We start from the raw sequence: 18,298 nt of genomic DNA on the forward strand, positions 1-18,298 counted from the left end.
CGAAATATTATCAGTCCCAACACGCTCAAGAAGGCGGTCTGTGAGCAGAACTCGGTCCCATTACAGCAGATCAAGAAGAAGGGATAGAAACGAAAGGCTAAAAAGGGCGCCGGTGCGAGCCAGCCGGCACCGAGTACGATCGGTGCTCAGGATGGGACACCTTCACCTAAGGATATCTCGAGGAGGGTGCATGTGGCGGGTAGGGTGATGCTACCGACAAATATGCTCAATGCTGCAATCGGTGCTATGCGGAGTCTGCATGACAATGTTCTTTCTTTGGAGAAGCGGCGTCTCAGAGAGAATGATGTGGCATACCCAGTTTTCGTGGCCAAGGTGCCAGAGGGCAAGGGCTTTGTGGATGGCGCCATCGGGGGTACGATCGTCCTGCGGTTTGATGACATCTTTGCTATGTTTAACCTTCATCTACTGCACTACATCTTCGTTTGGCTGTTTTCGCTGAGTATGGATATGCGGATCATTAGAGACAAGACCCCAGACATCGTGATAGTCGACCCCTTCTACATGCGTGCCAAGCTCTTGGGCAGCGCTGGGGACCGCCAAGTCGCGAGTTCACACCTCGAAGGCGTCATTCTGGCAAACCCAGATAAGGATAACTTCCTCGTGTCTTACTTTCCCGAGTAAGTCATCCCTTAACCGCCCCGTAACATATGATTTCTTAGATTTCGATCGTTTTTTTCTAACATTCCGTGTTCTATGCAGTGACACACATTGCACACTCATCCTCTTAAGCCCGAAATATTCCATGGCCACGTATTTCGACCCGAACCGTGACTCCAAGATAGACTACACAAATATCAAGAAAGTTCTTGATGATGTTCTCCCTGGCTAAGCCAAATCTGGAGGCACCTTCACCAGGCCAGTTCGTAGGTACGGCAGGCACGTGTTCACCCACAATACTAAGTTCTGTTGCGTCAAGCAGCCGCCTGGCGGTCAGAAGGATGCCTACTACGCCCTCCATCACACGTGGGCGATCGTACGGGACCATCATCACCTTCTGCTACCAGATAATCTCAAAGATTGGGCCGCGAGCTTGTTGGCAATCCAGGACGCGGACATCAGACAAGAATTCTTTCACATCCAGTCGGAGTTTGCGGAAATCATCCATCAAGATGTCCTTCATACCTCGGGGCAGTTCTACCTCAGATATCAACCGTCCAATAGTGAGATAGACACAACGCTACAAATGCAGGCTGACAACGCCCGCGATTTCATGACCATCACGACAGACGACGGCTTCATCCACGCTCCGGTCCCATGAGTCGAGTCGAAAGTAGTGATGCTATGTGTAGTTCTGAAACATTGATTGGCTCATGTTGTAATTAAACTTTAATGAATTGTATGTCTCTTTGGTTTGGACAGTCGTTCAACTTAGATGTAATCGATGCTATTTATTAGTAGGACCATGAATCATGCTATTAATGTCTTGCTTTTCTCTTCCGATCCTTTTGTTGCATACTTATATGTTGCTCATGTATTGTCTGTTGTTTGGCTTGTGCATAGAGATGCCGTCGTATGTCGTGTACAAGGGTAAGGTTCCCGGAGTCTACGATGACTGGGAGGAGTGTCGGAGACAGGTTCACCGTTTCAGCGGTAACAGTTACAAAGGGTACACCACTAGGGCGGAGGCGGAATCTAGATACGCCCGCTATCTAGCGGGAGAGAGGAGGGAGCGTTGGAGGAACCAGATGAAGACAAGTTTCATCGCGATGATGCTCATCGTGATGACCGCAGCTCTCTTCTATATGATGGTAGTTTAGATGATCGATATCGACTTGTAATGTGAAGACAAACTCGCTACTCGTGGTTTCGAGACTTGTAGTGTTCTATCTTTGTTCGGTCTTTTGAATTCGGAGACTAATATGATGAATTGTATTCGGAGACTAATCTTCTATTGTATTCGATGAATCTGCTGTTGCTGTGTGGTGCTGTCTATATTCTGTCCAATAATATATTTTGTAACCTGTGCAAAAATCAGAAAAGTAAAAAACCTAATATTCATACTAATGGCGCATCATCTCAAAGTGCGCCATTAGTATGCCAAAGGATACTAATGACGCATCACTACACAGTGCGCCATTAGTATGCCAAAGGATACTAATGGCGCATCACCCCACAGTGCGCCATTAGTATGCCAAAGCACATGGGTAAATATGCCCCCCTGGGAGGCATACTAATGGCGCATGTTGGTCTATACTAATGGCGCATGGCGTGGTGCGCCATTAGTATATAATACTAGTGGCGTGGTACTAGTGGCGCACCAGTAGTGCGCCATTAGTAGGCAAAATTGGTGCGCCACTAGTAGGCCTTTTCCTAGTAGTGGGGAGGCGTCCTCTCATGGATTATACCATGTTCTACACAAAAAGTATCAAATTCATTGGAAAAATACTCTCCACCATGGTCGGACCTAAGCCTCTTGATTTTCCGATCAAGTTGGTTTTCCACTTTAGCTTTATAGATCTTGAAAAAGTTCAAAGCCTTATCCTTAGATTTCAGAAGATACACACGACAGTATCTAGTGGAGTCGTCAATTAACGTCATGAAATATTTCTTTCCACCTTTTGTCAAAGGGTTTTTATCATTTTTGCCACTAGTTGTGTCCCACTACTCAGTTTTGCCATTAGAAGTTACAACTACTCAAAAATGCCATCGATCCGTGAGATGTTTGCTCAAAAATGCCATCGTTCCGTTAGATGTTTCCTCAAAAATGCCATTAGACATCGTTATTTTCACATCAAACTCATTGACCATGTTATATGACAAAAATAAGCCTAGGCCCACATGTTAGTTCTCTCTATCTCACAATGATAAGTGTGGCCCCACTTGTCAGGAGTAACCAAGCGAATAATTTTATAAAATGGGATCAAGTGGGCCCCACACTTTATTGTAGTAAGATAGAAGGAGAGCTGGCATGCTGGTTCATAGGTATTTATGTCATTATAACATGGCAAAAGAGATTTGAGATCACAATAATGGTGCCCAGTGGCATTTTTTAACATGTGTCTAACAAAGCGATGGCATTTTTGAGCAGTTGAAATTCCTAGTGGCAAAACTGAGTAGTGGGACACAACCGATGGCATAAATGATAAAAACCCTTGTCAGAGCACCATTCATTTTACATAGATCTGAATGTATGAGTTCTAGTGGTGCAAGATTTCTCGTTTCCGCAGTCACATGAGACTTACGAGGTTCCTTAGCTTGCACACACACTTGACACTTGGATCCCTTGACAGTGGTGAAACTAGGGATTAAGCTCAACTTCGCTAGTCGCGACATGCAACCAAAGTTAACATGACAAAGACGTGAATGCCACACATTTGATTCACTATTGTTGCAAATATGATTAACAACTTTATTGCAAACGTCTGATAAGGATAAACGAAACATGCCTCCTGACTCATAGCCTTTATCAACAACGGTTCCATACTTAGATATTACAAATTTATTTGACTCAAAGATAAGCTTGTAGCCATCTCTACACAGAAGAGATTCGCTAACAAGATTTTTATTGACGGAGGGGACATAATGCACGTTCTTCAGCCGCACGATCTTCCCCGAAGTAAACTTCAGATCGACTGTGCCAACACCACGAACAGGAGCACTTGAACCATTTCCCATCAGCACGGTTGAAGTCCCTGCGGTCTGATAAGGCGAAAACATGGAAATATCACTGCATACATGCACATTAGCACCCGTGTCAATCAACCAATCAGGAGAATGACATACTGAAAGAATAGTGGGAAATATACCATACCCAACATCCTTCATGTCAGTGACTCCAATGACAACATTAGCGGTCTTGCCGCCTTTCCCAGGATGACGCTTGTCATAGCGATTAGGGCAACTAGGAGCCCAATGATCAGGATCCCCACACACATGAAAAACACCTTTCTTCTTGTCATTCTTCTTCTTGAAGTTCGTGTGTTGCACAGCCTTGTTCTTCCCATCAAACTTTGCTTTACCATCAAACTTGCCCTTGTTCTTGAACTTGTGGGGCTGGAAGTTCTTCTTCTTTACCAGATTGGCACTAGATCCTCCCTCAATACCTCGAGCACGTGTGTCCTTTGCTCTCGCCTTTTCTTCCACATCAAGAGTACCAATGAGATCCGGAACGGAAAACTCCTTCCTCTTATGCTTCAGTAAGGTAGCAAAGTTCCTCCGCGAAGGAGGAAGCTTAGTGATGAAGGCTCCGGCAACAAACTTGTCCGGTAGCATACAATTGAAGTGCTCAAATTCTCTAGCGAATGACTGTATCTCATGAGCTTGTTCAACCACGGAGCGCTCTTCAGTCATCCTGTAATCATAGAATTGCTCCATGATGTACAGCTCAGTGCCAGCATCCGATACCCCAAACTTGGCCTCGAGTGCATCCCACATATCTTTTCCATTATCAATTAACGCATAAGCATCAACTATGTTCTCACCAAGAACACTCAAGAGAGCAGCCTTAAACAGAGTATCCGTTTTCTGAAAAGCTTGTGCCTGTTGAGCATCAAGCTCTCCTTCAGGTTTGCCAAGAGTGGCCTCATAGCAACTCATGGTTTGAAACCATAGGACTGCTCTCACGCGCCAGCTCTTATAGTGGATACCCTCAAACATAGGAGGTTTCATGAAAGCAGCAAAACCACTCGGGGTAAATTGCCTATAATAAGGTTTTTGGATTGTTGGAAATATGAGAAATTTACCGAATGATTTTATTAATATAAATATTAGATAAAGCATGACTAATATAGCAGAGATAAAACAAGTCATGTAATTTGGCAAAGAGAAGGTAAATAGCATCTGCATATATGAACTAGAACCGAACACATCTAGAACTGACACTAGAGCAAGAAGTTGTGACAGAACCTCTAACAGGAAGAGTATGAGAACATACGGAACGGGAGCAGATGCACCGGTCTTGGGGTTGTCCTTGCTAGCCATGTCGTCGAGGAGGTTGTCAACATCAGGGAAGTAGTCATCGGAGTTCGGGGCGTCTATGACGAAGAAGTCAGTAGTCACGCTGAGGCTCCCCAAAAACATTATCACCCTTCTCCCGTACATGACTCAAAAGGTGCGGTTTCGGAGGAGAACAGGATGCGACGGGAGGTGAAGCAACAGAGGGAGACGAAGCGAGGCTTGGCTCATTCCCGCAACCCACGGCGCGTCGTGACGAGGCGTGGCGAGGCGGGCGGCGGAGGAGGGAGCGCGCGTGGATGTCCCTCTTGTTCTCATGCTCATACAAGTGGGGAAAGAACCTCCCTTATAAGGAGGTTCAACTCCCACTAAACTAGCAGTGTGGGACTAAACTTTACTAGTATCCCTTGTCTTGCACAAATGGGCTAAGTGGGTCTCTAGGATTTATTTAGGAATTTCTGAAATAGTTATTGAACTGTCCTAAAATAGACTAAATTGCAACAATTACAATTTGCACACCACCAGTCTAAACATCTCTTAATCAACTTTATTGAGTTGAATTTGAAACATATTGTTCTTTGCTCCTTTAGTCCTTAGGTAGCACTTCACTGTTCAGCTCATTGACTGCCATCCCATTGAGTCGTGCAGATGCAGCAGCAAGCCGCAGACAAAAACACTGATCCGTGGCACGCCGTGCACGCAGCACAGGAGCAGCACGAAGGGCATCAACATAGGTGGCGTACAAAAGCGGCCATTCCTGGATTTAGCAGCAGCAGGTGGCGTAGGCGTGGTTGGAAATCGGAGCCTCGATGGAACGGGCACAAACGGAAGAACAAGTTTGGAAAAGTGAGACTTGGGATGAAGAACCATAATTTTAATTGCCACAAAGGCAAGAAACGCAGTTTGGAAAAGGAGAGACGAGTGTGCGAGACTGACATCGCGTCATTCCATTTAGACTGGCCACAATAGGAGTAATTTCAGCAGTAACTTCAAGTCCAACTTAACAAATTTGTCTATGTGGCAATGAGTTAATGAAAAGAGAGGTGGTTCTAGTAACTTAGCTAGTTACTGTAACATCACATGTCTCAATGCAGTATGAGTCTATAACCTAATAAATGGAGTTTTGCATGACACCACACCTATATCATTACCCATTATGAAGATAGTAATATAGTCTAGTGATATGTGTATATTATTAATGTATGTTACTCTTCATTGTGGCTAGTCTTAGACTGGGCCGATGCTCAGTATACTGATAAAGAAAAAAAATCACTTTTGGAAGTGGGGGTCGCAACCCCCTTTGGCCTCCACGAGGCTCCGCCAATGCGTACACCGTAACCGGCAGTCGCTCCCTGATTCTCAGAAACCCCATTCGCCCCTTCCTCCGCCCACCACCACCACCAGTCCACCACCACACCACGAAGGCCCTATGCCCCGAGGCAGCTCGCAGCGGTGCACCGCCTCCGGGCCGCCGGCCTCGATGGTCTCCGCCTCCGCCTCCGAGGACGAACTCGCCCTCCTCACCGGCCCGCAGCTCGTGATCCACCTCACCAAGACCCACCGCAGAGCCGACTTCGATGCGGTTTCGCGCATCCTCGCCGCGCGGGACCGCGAGAGGGCCACTCTCGAGGCGAATCTGGCGGCTGCGGAGGCCGAACTCGAGGCAGCGAGGGCGCGCTTGGTGGGGGTCGACGAGGTGCACTCCAACCTAAAGGCCGCGCTCAGGGAGCTCAAAGCACAGGAGGAGAAGAAAAAGGCGCTAGCCGGCGCGTACCACCGGCCGCGGGACGAGACCGACGAGATGGCGTTCGTGCCCGGTGACGCCGCCCCAGAAGCGGTGCATCGGGACGAGGGGCGCGTCAAGGAGGCCAAGGAAGGGGAGGGGAACGACGACGACGACATTATTGACCTGTGCAGCGACGGGGAGGAAGGGGATAGGACGGCGGTGGCCGGCGAGATGGAAATGGAAGGGGACGAAGATGGGGATGACAAAGTGCCGCTGAGCCAGCGCTTCAAGCGACTACGGCGAGCCGAGCCTGGTGAGTTGGAATCGGGGAAGGGAGATGGACAGGGGCAAATCGATTCTGTCAGTACTCTGGGGAATGATCAGCAGAAATCTTCGTTTGTAAAGATGGAGGAGCAGATGACAAGAACCGGGAAGATGGCCTGTATGCCCGAGGCTTCAAAGGTGGCAGCTTCCGTGCAGGAGAGTGTAGTTGTGAAATCAGAAAAGTTTGATGATGAGATGCCCAGGACAGTGCTGCTTCCTTCTCCGGGGCTTCTTAGCAAGAGCCCTCTACAGAAGGGTCCTTCCAAGAGTGACTATTGTAAAGCCGGAACTGGCGAAAAAGAAGGCTCATTTGATGCTGTTCCAGCTACTGGAGTCAGTCAGCTATTGAAGGGGGATGCAAAAATGAACAAGACACCAATGGTTGAATCATCGGACAAATGTGGCAACAAGGTCATTGGTGCTGAAAAATGTTCACCTCTATTAAGACCGAGTGAGGAACGGATGATGTCGAGGGTTGGAGTTCCATTTGAACCTTGCAATGGCAACAACAAGTATGTCCAGGTAAAGAGGGAGGCGGGCTCGTTGCCTTCAACAATTACCAGTGAGTGGGACTCTGAAGGACATCTGTGTAGCTCAGTTTGCAATCATGTGGAGATAGCTATGCAAGCTCTCTGTGCTCTTTATCGCCAAAGGAAGTTAGCAATGGGGGATGCAAGAGAGGAATCCAGGTGCGTTAAAAGTTGAATTTGCTGAAAGTTTAAACAAAACAAAATTATATATTGTTGCATATCTTGTGTATATCAATCATCACTGTTTTTGTTTAGCCCATGCTAGTAATAAACCTTAAATCATTTCAAATTGTGTTAAGTTGTAGAAATCATAAACATTTGGTAATCAATTGTATTGTAGAATCAGAACTGACGTTGAGTTTGGTTTAGCCTGGTAGATCGTCATTATTGTATCTAAATAGATAGCATTTGGTGGTTCTTCATGACTTTACCTAAATAGATCACATCCGATAGTGTATACCTGTAATTCCCATTTCCTTACACGGAAAAATAATTCATTTTATCTCTTCCGGTATTAATCGATTCTTTGGATCACAACCTCTGACGAGCCCTTGAGACGCTGTAAGTCCACTTAAACATCCGAGGCTAATGAATTGGTTCATACAGACATACACCCCTAGCAAATTGGTTCCTGAACCGATACATATTTGATCACATTCACAAATTCCGAATCAAGACCACCATACATGAATACTGAAGGTACGTACCCGTGTGGATGCTATAAAATGACAAGAGTTATCAAGATATACCTTGAACCATGCAGAAACTAACTTAATTGTGATCTGCATGCTTGTGCGTAAATTTAAGTATGATGGTTGTTCCGAGGATGGGCATAGCGCATGCTTGTAACAAGTTCGTGCAAGAAAGAAAGAGAAAGGAATTAGGTCTGGATCACTGGACGTCCCCTGCAATAAGGCGGCGATAGCAAACTCATTGTAGTTAACAATAGCCGTGCCCTACAATCGATGTTATTCCTATTTTGTTTCCTCTGTGAAAAACTGCTCAAGTTTAATTATGCGTGCTTACTGATCTTATATCAACGATCGGGGTCCTGAACATATACAAGAGATACAGCGGCAATCTGCTAGATAGCGATCAGAGCCTTAATAATCCTGTGTGATACAATATCATCTACAAACAATTTATTGGCTCAGCCAACGACTGGTAGAGCAGCCACATCTAATATGCGGACCACCAATTGTTTCACTGATCCAAATGGTGATGCACTGTACTAATCCAATATCAGTATAAACATCAACTTCTGCACAACCGGCCCATTACAAATGGCTGAGCAATCAGCTTGATATATTTCTGTACTTCTAGATATAGTCAACTCGATTAATTCTGTGTACTGATCTAATAACACGTACAAATAACCAGCCGGGTAAGGTTCTGATCTTTATTTTCTTTTAAGCAATCAACCGCTTGGTCCTGGTCCAAACTTCCTTTTATATTCATATACAAGCAGAAATGACATATCTGGTCTAAATACGCTGTTTTTGCATATTTCATAAGTTATGCATGCCAATGTAAGTTCAATGAAATTAAAAAAAATGAAGATGATTTAAAACATTTCCTCGCAAGCACTATGCTAGTTTAAGTAATAATACACACCAGTTGTTGATATATATCGATGCTTTGTAATCATCTTGTCAAGTATTCTTGACCAATAAATTGTTTAGTACTCCCTCTGTGCATTAATATAAGACGTTTTTTAGACTTTTTTCTCAATGCACAGTTTATAAATATCCTAAAAGTAGATAGTTGTTGAAGGAATTTAACCATTCTTCTATATGGTGAATTTCATTAGTTTTTTGTTTTGTTTTTTGGTAAGAAAGAGATGGGTTTTGTTTTCTGCAGAATCAAGGAGACATAATCAATTAAATAAGAGGCCACAGAATAAAAGCTGATATTGATACCAATATTTATTTTACTTTGTACTAGTAGTATATTACAAGGTCCACTATTGTCCAATGTTTCTTTCGAAAATGAAAATAAAAATAATGCTTGGTAGTCAATCTTGTATTGCCTTTGTGCAATTCCCATCAGCACATAAGATATTAGAGGGCAACATCTTACATCTTTGAACTTTGTACTCTGTCTTCTATGTGATATATTCAGCTTCAGCAGGTTGGTTTGAAAATATGTTAACTCAGTAAAAACTTTAAGGCCTCCTTTGGTTTGGAGGAATTTCATAGGAATTCTAGAGGATAGGATTCTTATATGATTTTTTCCTTTAGAGCCCTTTGGTTCATAGGAATGGATTCCTATTCCTACATAGGATTGGTTCCTATCCTCCACATTTCATAGGAAAATAAAAATGAGCCTAGACTCAATGGAAAAATTCCTTTGGTGTCAACCAAATGACATCTTGTTTCCTATTCCTATTCATAGGATTTGAGATACATGTCATCTCATTTCCTACAAGATTCCTATTCCTACGATAATCCTATCCTATGAACCAAAAGAGGCCTAAAGGTTAAGTTCAACATCACTTACCCAGTAGGGAAGTCACTTGAGCAAAAAAAATAATAATAATAAATTGGCTTTTAATTTGGTCACATCACTCAGCGCAATCTTAAGATTTGATTTTAAATTTTGCAACTAGGTTCTGAAGCCAAGTTGCAATCTTAAATTTTGAATTTTGTAGTGTTTTTTCCCCACAAATGTCTTTTAGTATGTGATTTTAGGTTGAACTTTGGCAAGTCGATGGCCCTGAATTTACTCGTGCAATATTGTTGTTATCCCACCCATACGTGTGAAAGCATCCCAGTTAAACAAGTACATATCGTGGTATATGTCTATGAATGCAATTTTAAATGCTGCAAAGCATCACTAGAATAAGGCATTTCAGGTAGAATTTCCGTGTTATTTGTCTGTGCAACCATTCACTTCTATAAAACCATTGACTGCCATTTTTAATATAACATGAGTAGGTGATTGCTGTATACCACCTTGATATATGCAGTGCATTTTTCTTAGTAACACTATATGCATGTGATGCTTAAGTGCTGTTTGATGACACCGATATCTGAAACTATACTTGTTTCTGCTGTTCATTTCAGGGCACGTACCTTGGCGGAATTTCTTTTGGATGGTGATCTGCAGGGACCAATGAGAAGAACTGTTGCGGAACTAGAGAATCATGATGCGACAAATCCACTTTTTCTTATCCAAGTAACAATCAGTTGCTCTGGGCAGTTGTACGATATTTTCAGGAAGAAAGAAGATCCATACTTCTGTTGACGACAACGAAGCAGTAAGTACGTGGATAAGATGCAGACTCCATAACTTGTCATGGAAGAGGGGCATATTTTGTTGTGATGCAGGTGGTACCGAAACCAAACAGTATGGATTAGAGTGATCCTAATTAGGAGTAGTTCCTCGTTGAACCATGGTTTGAACCCGTTGATGAAGAAGCATCGACATGGCGGCTCTCATGTCGAGCTTTGTTTTCTGCTAGGATTTGAATTGCTGATGCCGGGGTGCATCTCTTTTGTACAGTATGATGTAGTCATGTGACTCCCTTGCAGGGGTGTTCTATGAATCCTCTGAGCTGCGAATCATTACCATCATAAGATGCGTTGATGTGGACCCTGTGCATTTCTTCTTGATGGTCGTCTCTCTGCTTGCTCAAATTCGTCCCAGCTCGCATGTTTTACTCTAATCTTTTCAGTTGGCTTGGGAGCCGTATGGGTCCTTTTTGCAGTTCGAGACTTTCAGGTTTCAGTCTAGTGTGCCATGCCATGGCACCTCGACAGGAAGGAAGGATCACGAGCCCGTAGTTGAACCTTTCCGTCCACAACGCCCCTCGATTTCTGGGCAACAAATTCGCGGTCACATACACAGTCTTCCTCTGCCTGATGATACTACTAATACAGCCATCTGGTCAAGGCGGTGCTCTTTGTCATTGCCATCTACCACATCACCTTGCCAGTCCTTTTGGCTGAGGTGTCGAAGAGGATCGATGCCCTAAGACATGTGTTTATTTGGGCGGGTTGCGATAAGGTCACCAAGGAAAATGCAAGGTTAACTGGAAACGAGTGAGCCAAAGATTATGAGAGGTCTCGGAGTTTTTGACTTGAACACAAGTTCGCCACTGCTCTCCACCTCCGATGGCTTTGGTTTGATTGGTCTGAGCCATCCAAGCCTTGGCGCGGTTAGGGTATCCCTACGGCATGTGATGATAAAGATAGAGACCTCTTCGCGGCGGCTAATAAAGTCTAGCTGGGAATGACGCGAAGGCAAAATTTTGGGAGTTACCTTGGCTTGACGGTTTGAGGCCAAGGGATATCATGCAAAAGAATATTTGATATTTTTAGAAAGAAGGGTAGCACGGTGTAAAAGGCTCTACATGATAACTTTTAGGTTTTCCAAATTGACATGACAGATGACATTACTATTGACAACATCCAGGAGTTCACCACCCTTTGAGAGATGTTGGATGGTGTATTCTTGACCATGAAATAGATGATACGATCACGTGAAAGTTTATGGATAATGACCTCCCCTTGACGTCCTCGGCCTACAAGATGCAATTCGAGGGGATCACTATCACACCTTTGCTAAAGACCGTTTGGGAGGTACGAGCTACTCCAAAATGTAAGTCCTTCGCTTGGTTGATCATCCACAATAGATTTTGGACGGCTGATAGGCTCCATCATAGGGGGTGGCAAATTACAGTTTGTGCCCCCTTCGCAACCAAGTTCAAGAAACATCGCCCCACCTTCTTTTCCAATGTTGCAACACGATTTTGTTTGAAACGCGGTCAAGGTGCAGATTGGGCTTGGTGAAATCATGACTAATGAATGGTCGACTATGGTCGCGTTGGAAGATTGGTGGACCAATATTGCCCTCAAAAAATCTTCAAATCGGAAAGCAATGACCTCCCTCATGATGCTTATAGCCTAGGATGTTTGGAAAGAGCTTAACGCTAGGGTCTTCCAGAACACATCTATCCCAACTACGACCATTGTTGACAAAATCCTTGAGGCGGCGAGGTTGTGGGTGATTTACAGGTGCTAGGGGGCTTGGGTACGGTGTTGTTTTACCTTGCGGGTAATGGTTTTATTTTCGCTACTTTGTCGCTGTTGTCTGGACCCTCTTCCCCTTTTTTTTCAACTGGACCCCTCTTCTCCTTGATCAATGAAATGGAAAAACTTTTGCCTCATTTCATCAAAGGAAAATAATATAAAGTACAGCGACCGTCTATCCAATCCAGGTAGAGATGGGAGGATCTGTGAGTCCCACTTTTTAGGGTAGAGGATCTGATAGTACTGATTACAGGTCAAAACGTTACTATGCCTGAATCTATCCAAGCCAACGAGGAGCAAGGCTGGCCACTCCCATTTATGCACGAGCCCCCCTATTTCTGATCAAGGCTATATAAATCCGGGTCTCGCCGAAATTCATGCGAGCACAACAGAAACGCCAGCCTCTTCTCTTGTGCCTGCCTCCCCTTCCTCTCCTGATCTCCAGAGCGAGAGGGAGGGGGATCTAGATTCTAGATAGAAGCTCCAAACCCGGCCGTTTCGGTTATCCAGAGAGACCAGAGGACATGGCGTCAATCCCCAGAGCGTCGTCCCTTGTCGCCATGGCCATCGTCGTCGTGCTCGCCTCCGTGGCCAGCGCCCAGGGCCCCGCCCCGGCACCCACCGCCAGCGATGGTTAGTGTTTTCTTCCTCTCCTTGTCCTCTCCTCGTGCGTGCGTGTGATGCTTATTAGTGATTTGCTTGGTTTTGTGGATCGATGTTGGCAGGAACGAGCGTGGACCAAGGGATCGCGTACGTGCTCATGTTCGTGGCGCTCGCCCTCACCTACCTCATCCACCCGCTGGACGCCGCCTCCGCCTACAGGCTCCTCTGAACCGAGCTCCCCCTCTTCTGTAACTCGACGCCGCCGTGTGTGTAATCAGTTCATCCAGCTTAATCGTTCGTTCCGGAAACCAGGATTGTAGTCCATGTAGTTTCTTCTTTCTAGCTTCTCAGTTGGAGATTTGCGAGTGAGGAAAATGATGCCGATTCCTTTACTTCTAGTTCTAGAGATGTAATGCAGTTATTCTCTGTCCGGAAATATCCCCGCAGAAGATAAAAGGGTGTGTCTAGGGCACATCTGGATGTGCCCTACTTATTGCACATCTAAATGAGTGAATCAAGCATAAAGAAAAAAAAGAAAAAAAAATATCCACACGAATCTCGATGTAAGATTAATGACATGGGACTTAGATGTGCAATATTTATGGCACATCTAGATATGCTTTAGCAAAACTGAAGATAAAAACACACACTAGTGTATGCATAGATGCATGCTTGGCATGGTTATTTTGTCCCCTTTCGATCGCTGCGTCTTCTCATGCATTCGTCGACGGCGGCGGCGGCTGCTGTTCGGTGCTCCAAGGAGGGAACTTGTCATCCTTGTCCACACGCCCAGCGCCCTCGCCGGCAGCGTTACCGTCCCCGCCGGTAGGCCGCGACGATGGTGCCTGTCTTGCCCGATGCGGCGCTGATGGCGTGGTATGTAGACAACACACGCGTCGGGAATAGCTCGGCCGGCAGAACGAAGGTGGTGTTGTTGGGCCCCTAGTTTACGAAGAAGAACGTGAGCGCCTCCAGGATTGCGGAGAGGATGCGCTAGTGGTTCTTGAGGTATTTGTATTTGATGCCCGTCACCAGCAGGAACAGGGACATTATGAACAAACCAAGGAACTGGATCAAAGTACCAGGAATTAACATGGATGTTGGAAAATTTTAGCATGTGCTCCCTCTTACCTTTCCTTTTCACATGAGAGGTAAAAATGCATAACAGATCTGAGCTATTGATTTGATTAACTCTTACCTTCTTACCTTCCATGTGTTTTCGAAAAAAAATGTCCCCGTGCTCTCCATCTCTTGATGCACACAATCATTTTATTAAAAATCCATGTTCAACACGAAGTCTCTAACAATAATATGAATCTCAAAAAATAAATTTACCACAACCAGCGGAAATAGAGTAAGATGACTAAACACCTATTTTATTATTGGACCGCCATTCAAACCGATTGTAAGTATCCCATGTAACCATCTCTCATCGGTTGCACCCAATATCCATATGCTCCTTGTGGTCCACATGACTGAGTAACGGCCACATATGGATCCAAGTAGACGCTCTGAAGATAATCTGCAAAAAATTGATCATGGTTTGTCTGTTAAAGACAACATCGCTCCGGCAATTTTAAATGGCTCAAAGTAAAGCACATACTCCAACTCGTATATGTGCCATGGTCTTGGGCTCTATCTCATTTAACCAAGTCCCAAATAAATGTGAGAATGCAACGGGCAGAACAATGCTAAAAGAAACATGAATTGTTCGTCACAATAACTTAGCAAGTGGGCATTGGAGAAAAAGATGCCCTATTGTTTTGTCGTTATCACGAAAGCAACATCTTTTAATTCACGCTTGGTCAAGTTATCTTTTTTAAAATCACTCCTTTATGCATAAACCACATAAACACCTTGATTTTCAATGGCACCTTAATTTCCAGATGCGGATCTACCTCAAGACATGCCCCGTGTTAATCAAGTCTATATACATAGATTTAGCCGAGAACACTTCTAACACGGACAACTTTTAAAGTAAGGAGTCTGCTGCATCAGATAGGTTAACCTACATTAACATGCGCACGAGATGCAACCATCTATCCCATCTTTAACCCACTAACAATCGTCTGAACTGAATGTTAAGAGGAACCGATCCCAACACTGTAGCAACAGAAACCTCTTTCTGTTGTGCAATGTTATATAAGAAAGGGTAATGCAAGGCTAGTAGAATCTCGCCCAACCAGGTGTCCTCCCAAAACCTAGTAGCATGTCCATTCCCTACAATAAACTTGCTCCTGTTAAACAAGGCAACCTTTGTCCTCATAAGCCCCTTCCAAAAATGCGAGTCGGACGATGTGTCGTGACTTGAGCCAGCGTTTTAGAATGTAAATATTTATTACGCAACAGTTGAATCCATACTCTGTCCCTCTCTGCCGCCAATCGGTATAGCCATTTGCTAAGTAAGCACTTATTTTTCACTTCAAGATTTTCAATACCCAAGCCACCTTGATCCTTCGGTTACAGATAATGTCCCATTTGGCTAACCTATTTAGTTTTGTTTTCGTCGATTTGCCAAAAAAATGAGATCGATAAAAATCCAATCTTTTCCGTACGCCTACGGTACTTCAAATAAGGAAAGGAGGAACATCGGCATGCTCGTGAGCATCGAATTTATAAGAACCAACCTCCCTCCATAAGATAAGAGTTTGCCTTCCAGCAACTCAAATTCTTTTCAAATCGATCTTCGATGCATTTCCACTCTTTATTAGTGAGTTTGTGATGATGAATCGGGATCCCCAGGTAAGTAAAAGGTAATGAACCTAGCTCACACCCGTTTATAGTTATCCTATTCTTCTTTGACTTGACGCGTCCAAAACAGAACAACTCACTCTTATTAAAATTGATCTTCAGTCCGAAAAGTTGTTCAAAAAGGCATAAAACTAATTTCATGTTTCTTGCCTTTGCTAGGTCATGTTCCATGAAAATAATGGTGTCATCTGCATAATGTAGAATGGATACCCCACCATCCACTAAATGTGGGATAAGACCACCTACCTTGTTGTCCTCTTTTGCTCTGCTAACAAGAACGGCTAAAATATCAACGACAACATTAAAAAGGATAGGAGACATCAGATATCCCTCTCTCAATCCTTTTTGCATCTGGAAGTAATGGTCGATATCGTCATTAACCTTGATTCTAGCGCTGCCTTCCTGTACAAAGGATTCGACCTGCTTTCTCCAAGCCGGATCAAACCCTTTCATACGCAAAGCTTGTCGGAAGAATGGCCACTTCACTTTATCATAAGCCTATCAAAATCCACTTTGAAGACCACTCCATCAAGTTTCTTCGAATGGATTTCATGCAATGTTTCATGTAGAACGACCACTCCCTCGAGAATGTGTCGTCTAGGCATGAAGGTAGTTTGAGTTAGTTGAACCATAAAGTGTGCAATATGTGTCAAGTGATTCTTACCAACTTTAGTGAAAAGATGGGGTAAGAGGAAGCATGCTAAAATTACTCATGTTTAAATGTGTAAGTGTAACCAACCAAGTCGGTCTAGTGATTCAAATTCAATAGTATATATGGATTGTTTATGAGTGTATCCATGCATATACCTTCCCATCTTGTTGATGAGGGCGACTGTGTACCTGGCAGTCTCCGGCATCTTCATCCGCTAGTAGAAGGTCGCCACCGTCGGGACCGCCCCGAGCATCAACACGATGCACCACATGTAGTCCGCCGAGGGCTCTCTTTCCACGAGTGCAGGGTTGTAGTGGAGGAAAAGGCCTGAGACGATCATGGACACAAGCCCTACGAATATGATGTCGACGCCCTGCATGGCGAATACAATGGCGATGAATACGCGACGGGTCTTCTTGTTGGGGTACTCAGACATGATGATGGTTGACAACAACGGGTAGTCCCACCGATGCCGAAGCCAAGCCAAAAGCGGAAGAGGCACATCGTGCCAATGACGGCGCCAGACTTGTTCGCCCCCCCAGACATACAATAGTTCCGCATCTAACTATGGCCTTCATATGGTACATCGGGTGTGGCTGAAATCACTGTTCTAACCTCAAATGCAAAGGTTAGCATGATATGACGCGTCTGGAGTTTTTTTCTTCAGATCTGACTTTTTTTGGTCATGTCAACATCCCTGCAGTTTTGGCTATATGGGAAACACCACGTTCAATGGCGTTTCAATCCTTGACCCAAGACGCCATAGAGTGTGACGTTTCCATCCATGCATGCATCTACTCATGCTAGCTAACTCCCATCATATCCATGCCTATTTAGTTAGCTAATTAGCTTGGCTCATCACTATATCATCCAACACTGGGGCTTACGGTCGTTAACGGCTTGGTTGGACGCACCCGTTAGGCCCAACTGTGACTAAATCACCATGACCGAATCGACGCACAATCCAACCACTCTCTCTCTGCTCTCACTCTTTTATGCCGCTCTGCTTCTCGCTCTCGTGGCCGCCATCGCCCACTCGTCGCCGCCATGGTTTTTTGGAAAGACAGCGAGAGCAGTGATGAGCCCATGGAGGACTTCGATTCAAATGTAATCCCCTCTATCTTTGGTCGCATAGGGTAGGATTAGGGTTATGGGTATGGCTACAATTTGGGACATTTTCAATCTGGACCTTCAATTTGAACTGAATCCAGGCGATTTGACTTGCTGCCACTGTTTTGAAGGCATTGTGGAGTATGAAGAGGTCCCTGTCTTGTGCTACCACAAGCAAAACCCAAAGAAATCGGTTACCTTTGAAGGCAACTTCACTGGTAGGAGGTTATGGATGTGTTGAAACTGTAAGGAAATTTCCTTACATTTTGCCCTCTGTCTATGTGCTGAAAATGCTCGTTGTTAATTTTGATGTTAATTATTTGCAGAGATAGAAATTTAGGTACCGTTAGTTAAATCATAGTTTTTGTAAACTGAACAAAGCGCTCTGTGTCCATGGGCACATAGACAGTAATGAATTATGTGCAGTTTTTTATGCACATAAATTGTAGTTCATAGTTAAATTTGTGCGTTATGTCCATGATTTCTTGGTGCTTACAGTGTGTTCATTGCATTCAAGATATCATTCATAGTTAAAACATGTGTTAATTTTTTGTGCATGTGTATATCAATTGTGTTGGGTAACGTAGCAATTTCAAAAAAAATCCTACACACACGCAGGTTCATAGTGATGCATAGCAACGAGAGGGGAGAGTGC

The 18,298-nt window shown here is 44.3% G+C and overlaps 2 protein-coding genes across 2 annotated transcripts; both read left to right on the forward strand.

Annotated features, from left to right (window-relative positions):
- Positions 1–6,243: 6,243 nt before the first annotated feature.
- Positions 6,244–11,106, forward strand: LOC125544261. The gene is made up of 2 exons (XM_048707878.1): positions 6,244–7,653; positions 10,560–11,106. Exons 1-2 carry the CDS (start codon positions 6,344–6,346, stop codon positions 10,738–10,740), a joined length of 1,491 nt encoding a protein of 496 aa, XP_048563835.1. The 5' UTR covers positions 6,244–6,343; the 3' UTR covers positions 10,741–11,106.
- Positions 11,107–12,827: 1,721 nt separating this feature from the next.
- Positions 12,828–13,747, forward strand: LOC125548456 (arabinogalactan protein 16-like). Its single transcript, XM_048712046.1, has 2 exons — positions 12,828–13,160; positions 13,253–13,747. Exons 1-2 carry the CDS (start codon positions 13,052–13,054, stop codon positions 13,357–13,359), a joined length of 216 nt encoding a protein of 71 aa, XP_048568003.1. The 5' UTR covers positions 12,828–13,051; the 3' UTR covers positions 13,360–13,747.
- Positions 13,748–18,298: the final 4,551 nt, after the last annotated feature.

This window comes from Triticum urartu, chromosome 3 (genome assembly GCF_003073215.2).
Source record: "Triticum urartu cultivar G1812 chromosome 3, Tu2.1, whole genome shotgun sequence".
NCBI lineage: Eukaryota > Viridiplantae > Streptophyta > Magnoliopsida > Poales > Poaceae > Triticum > Triticum urartu.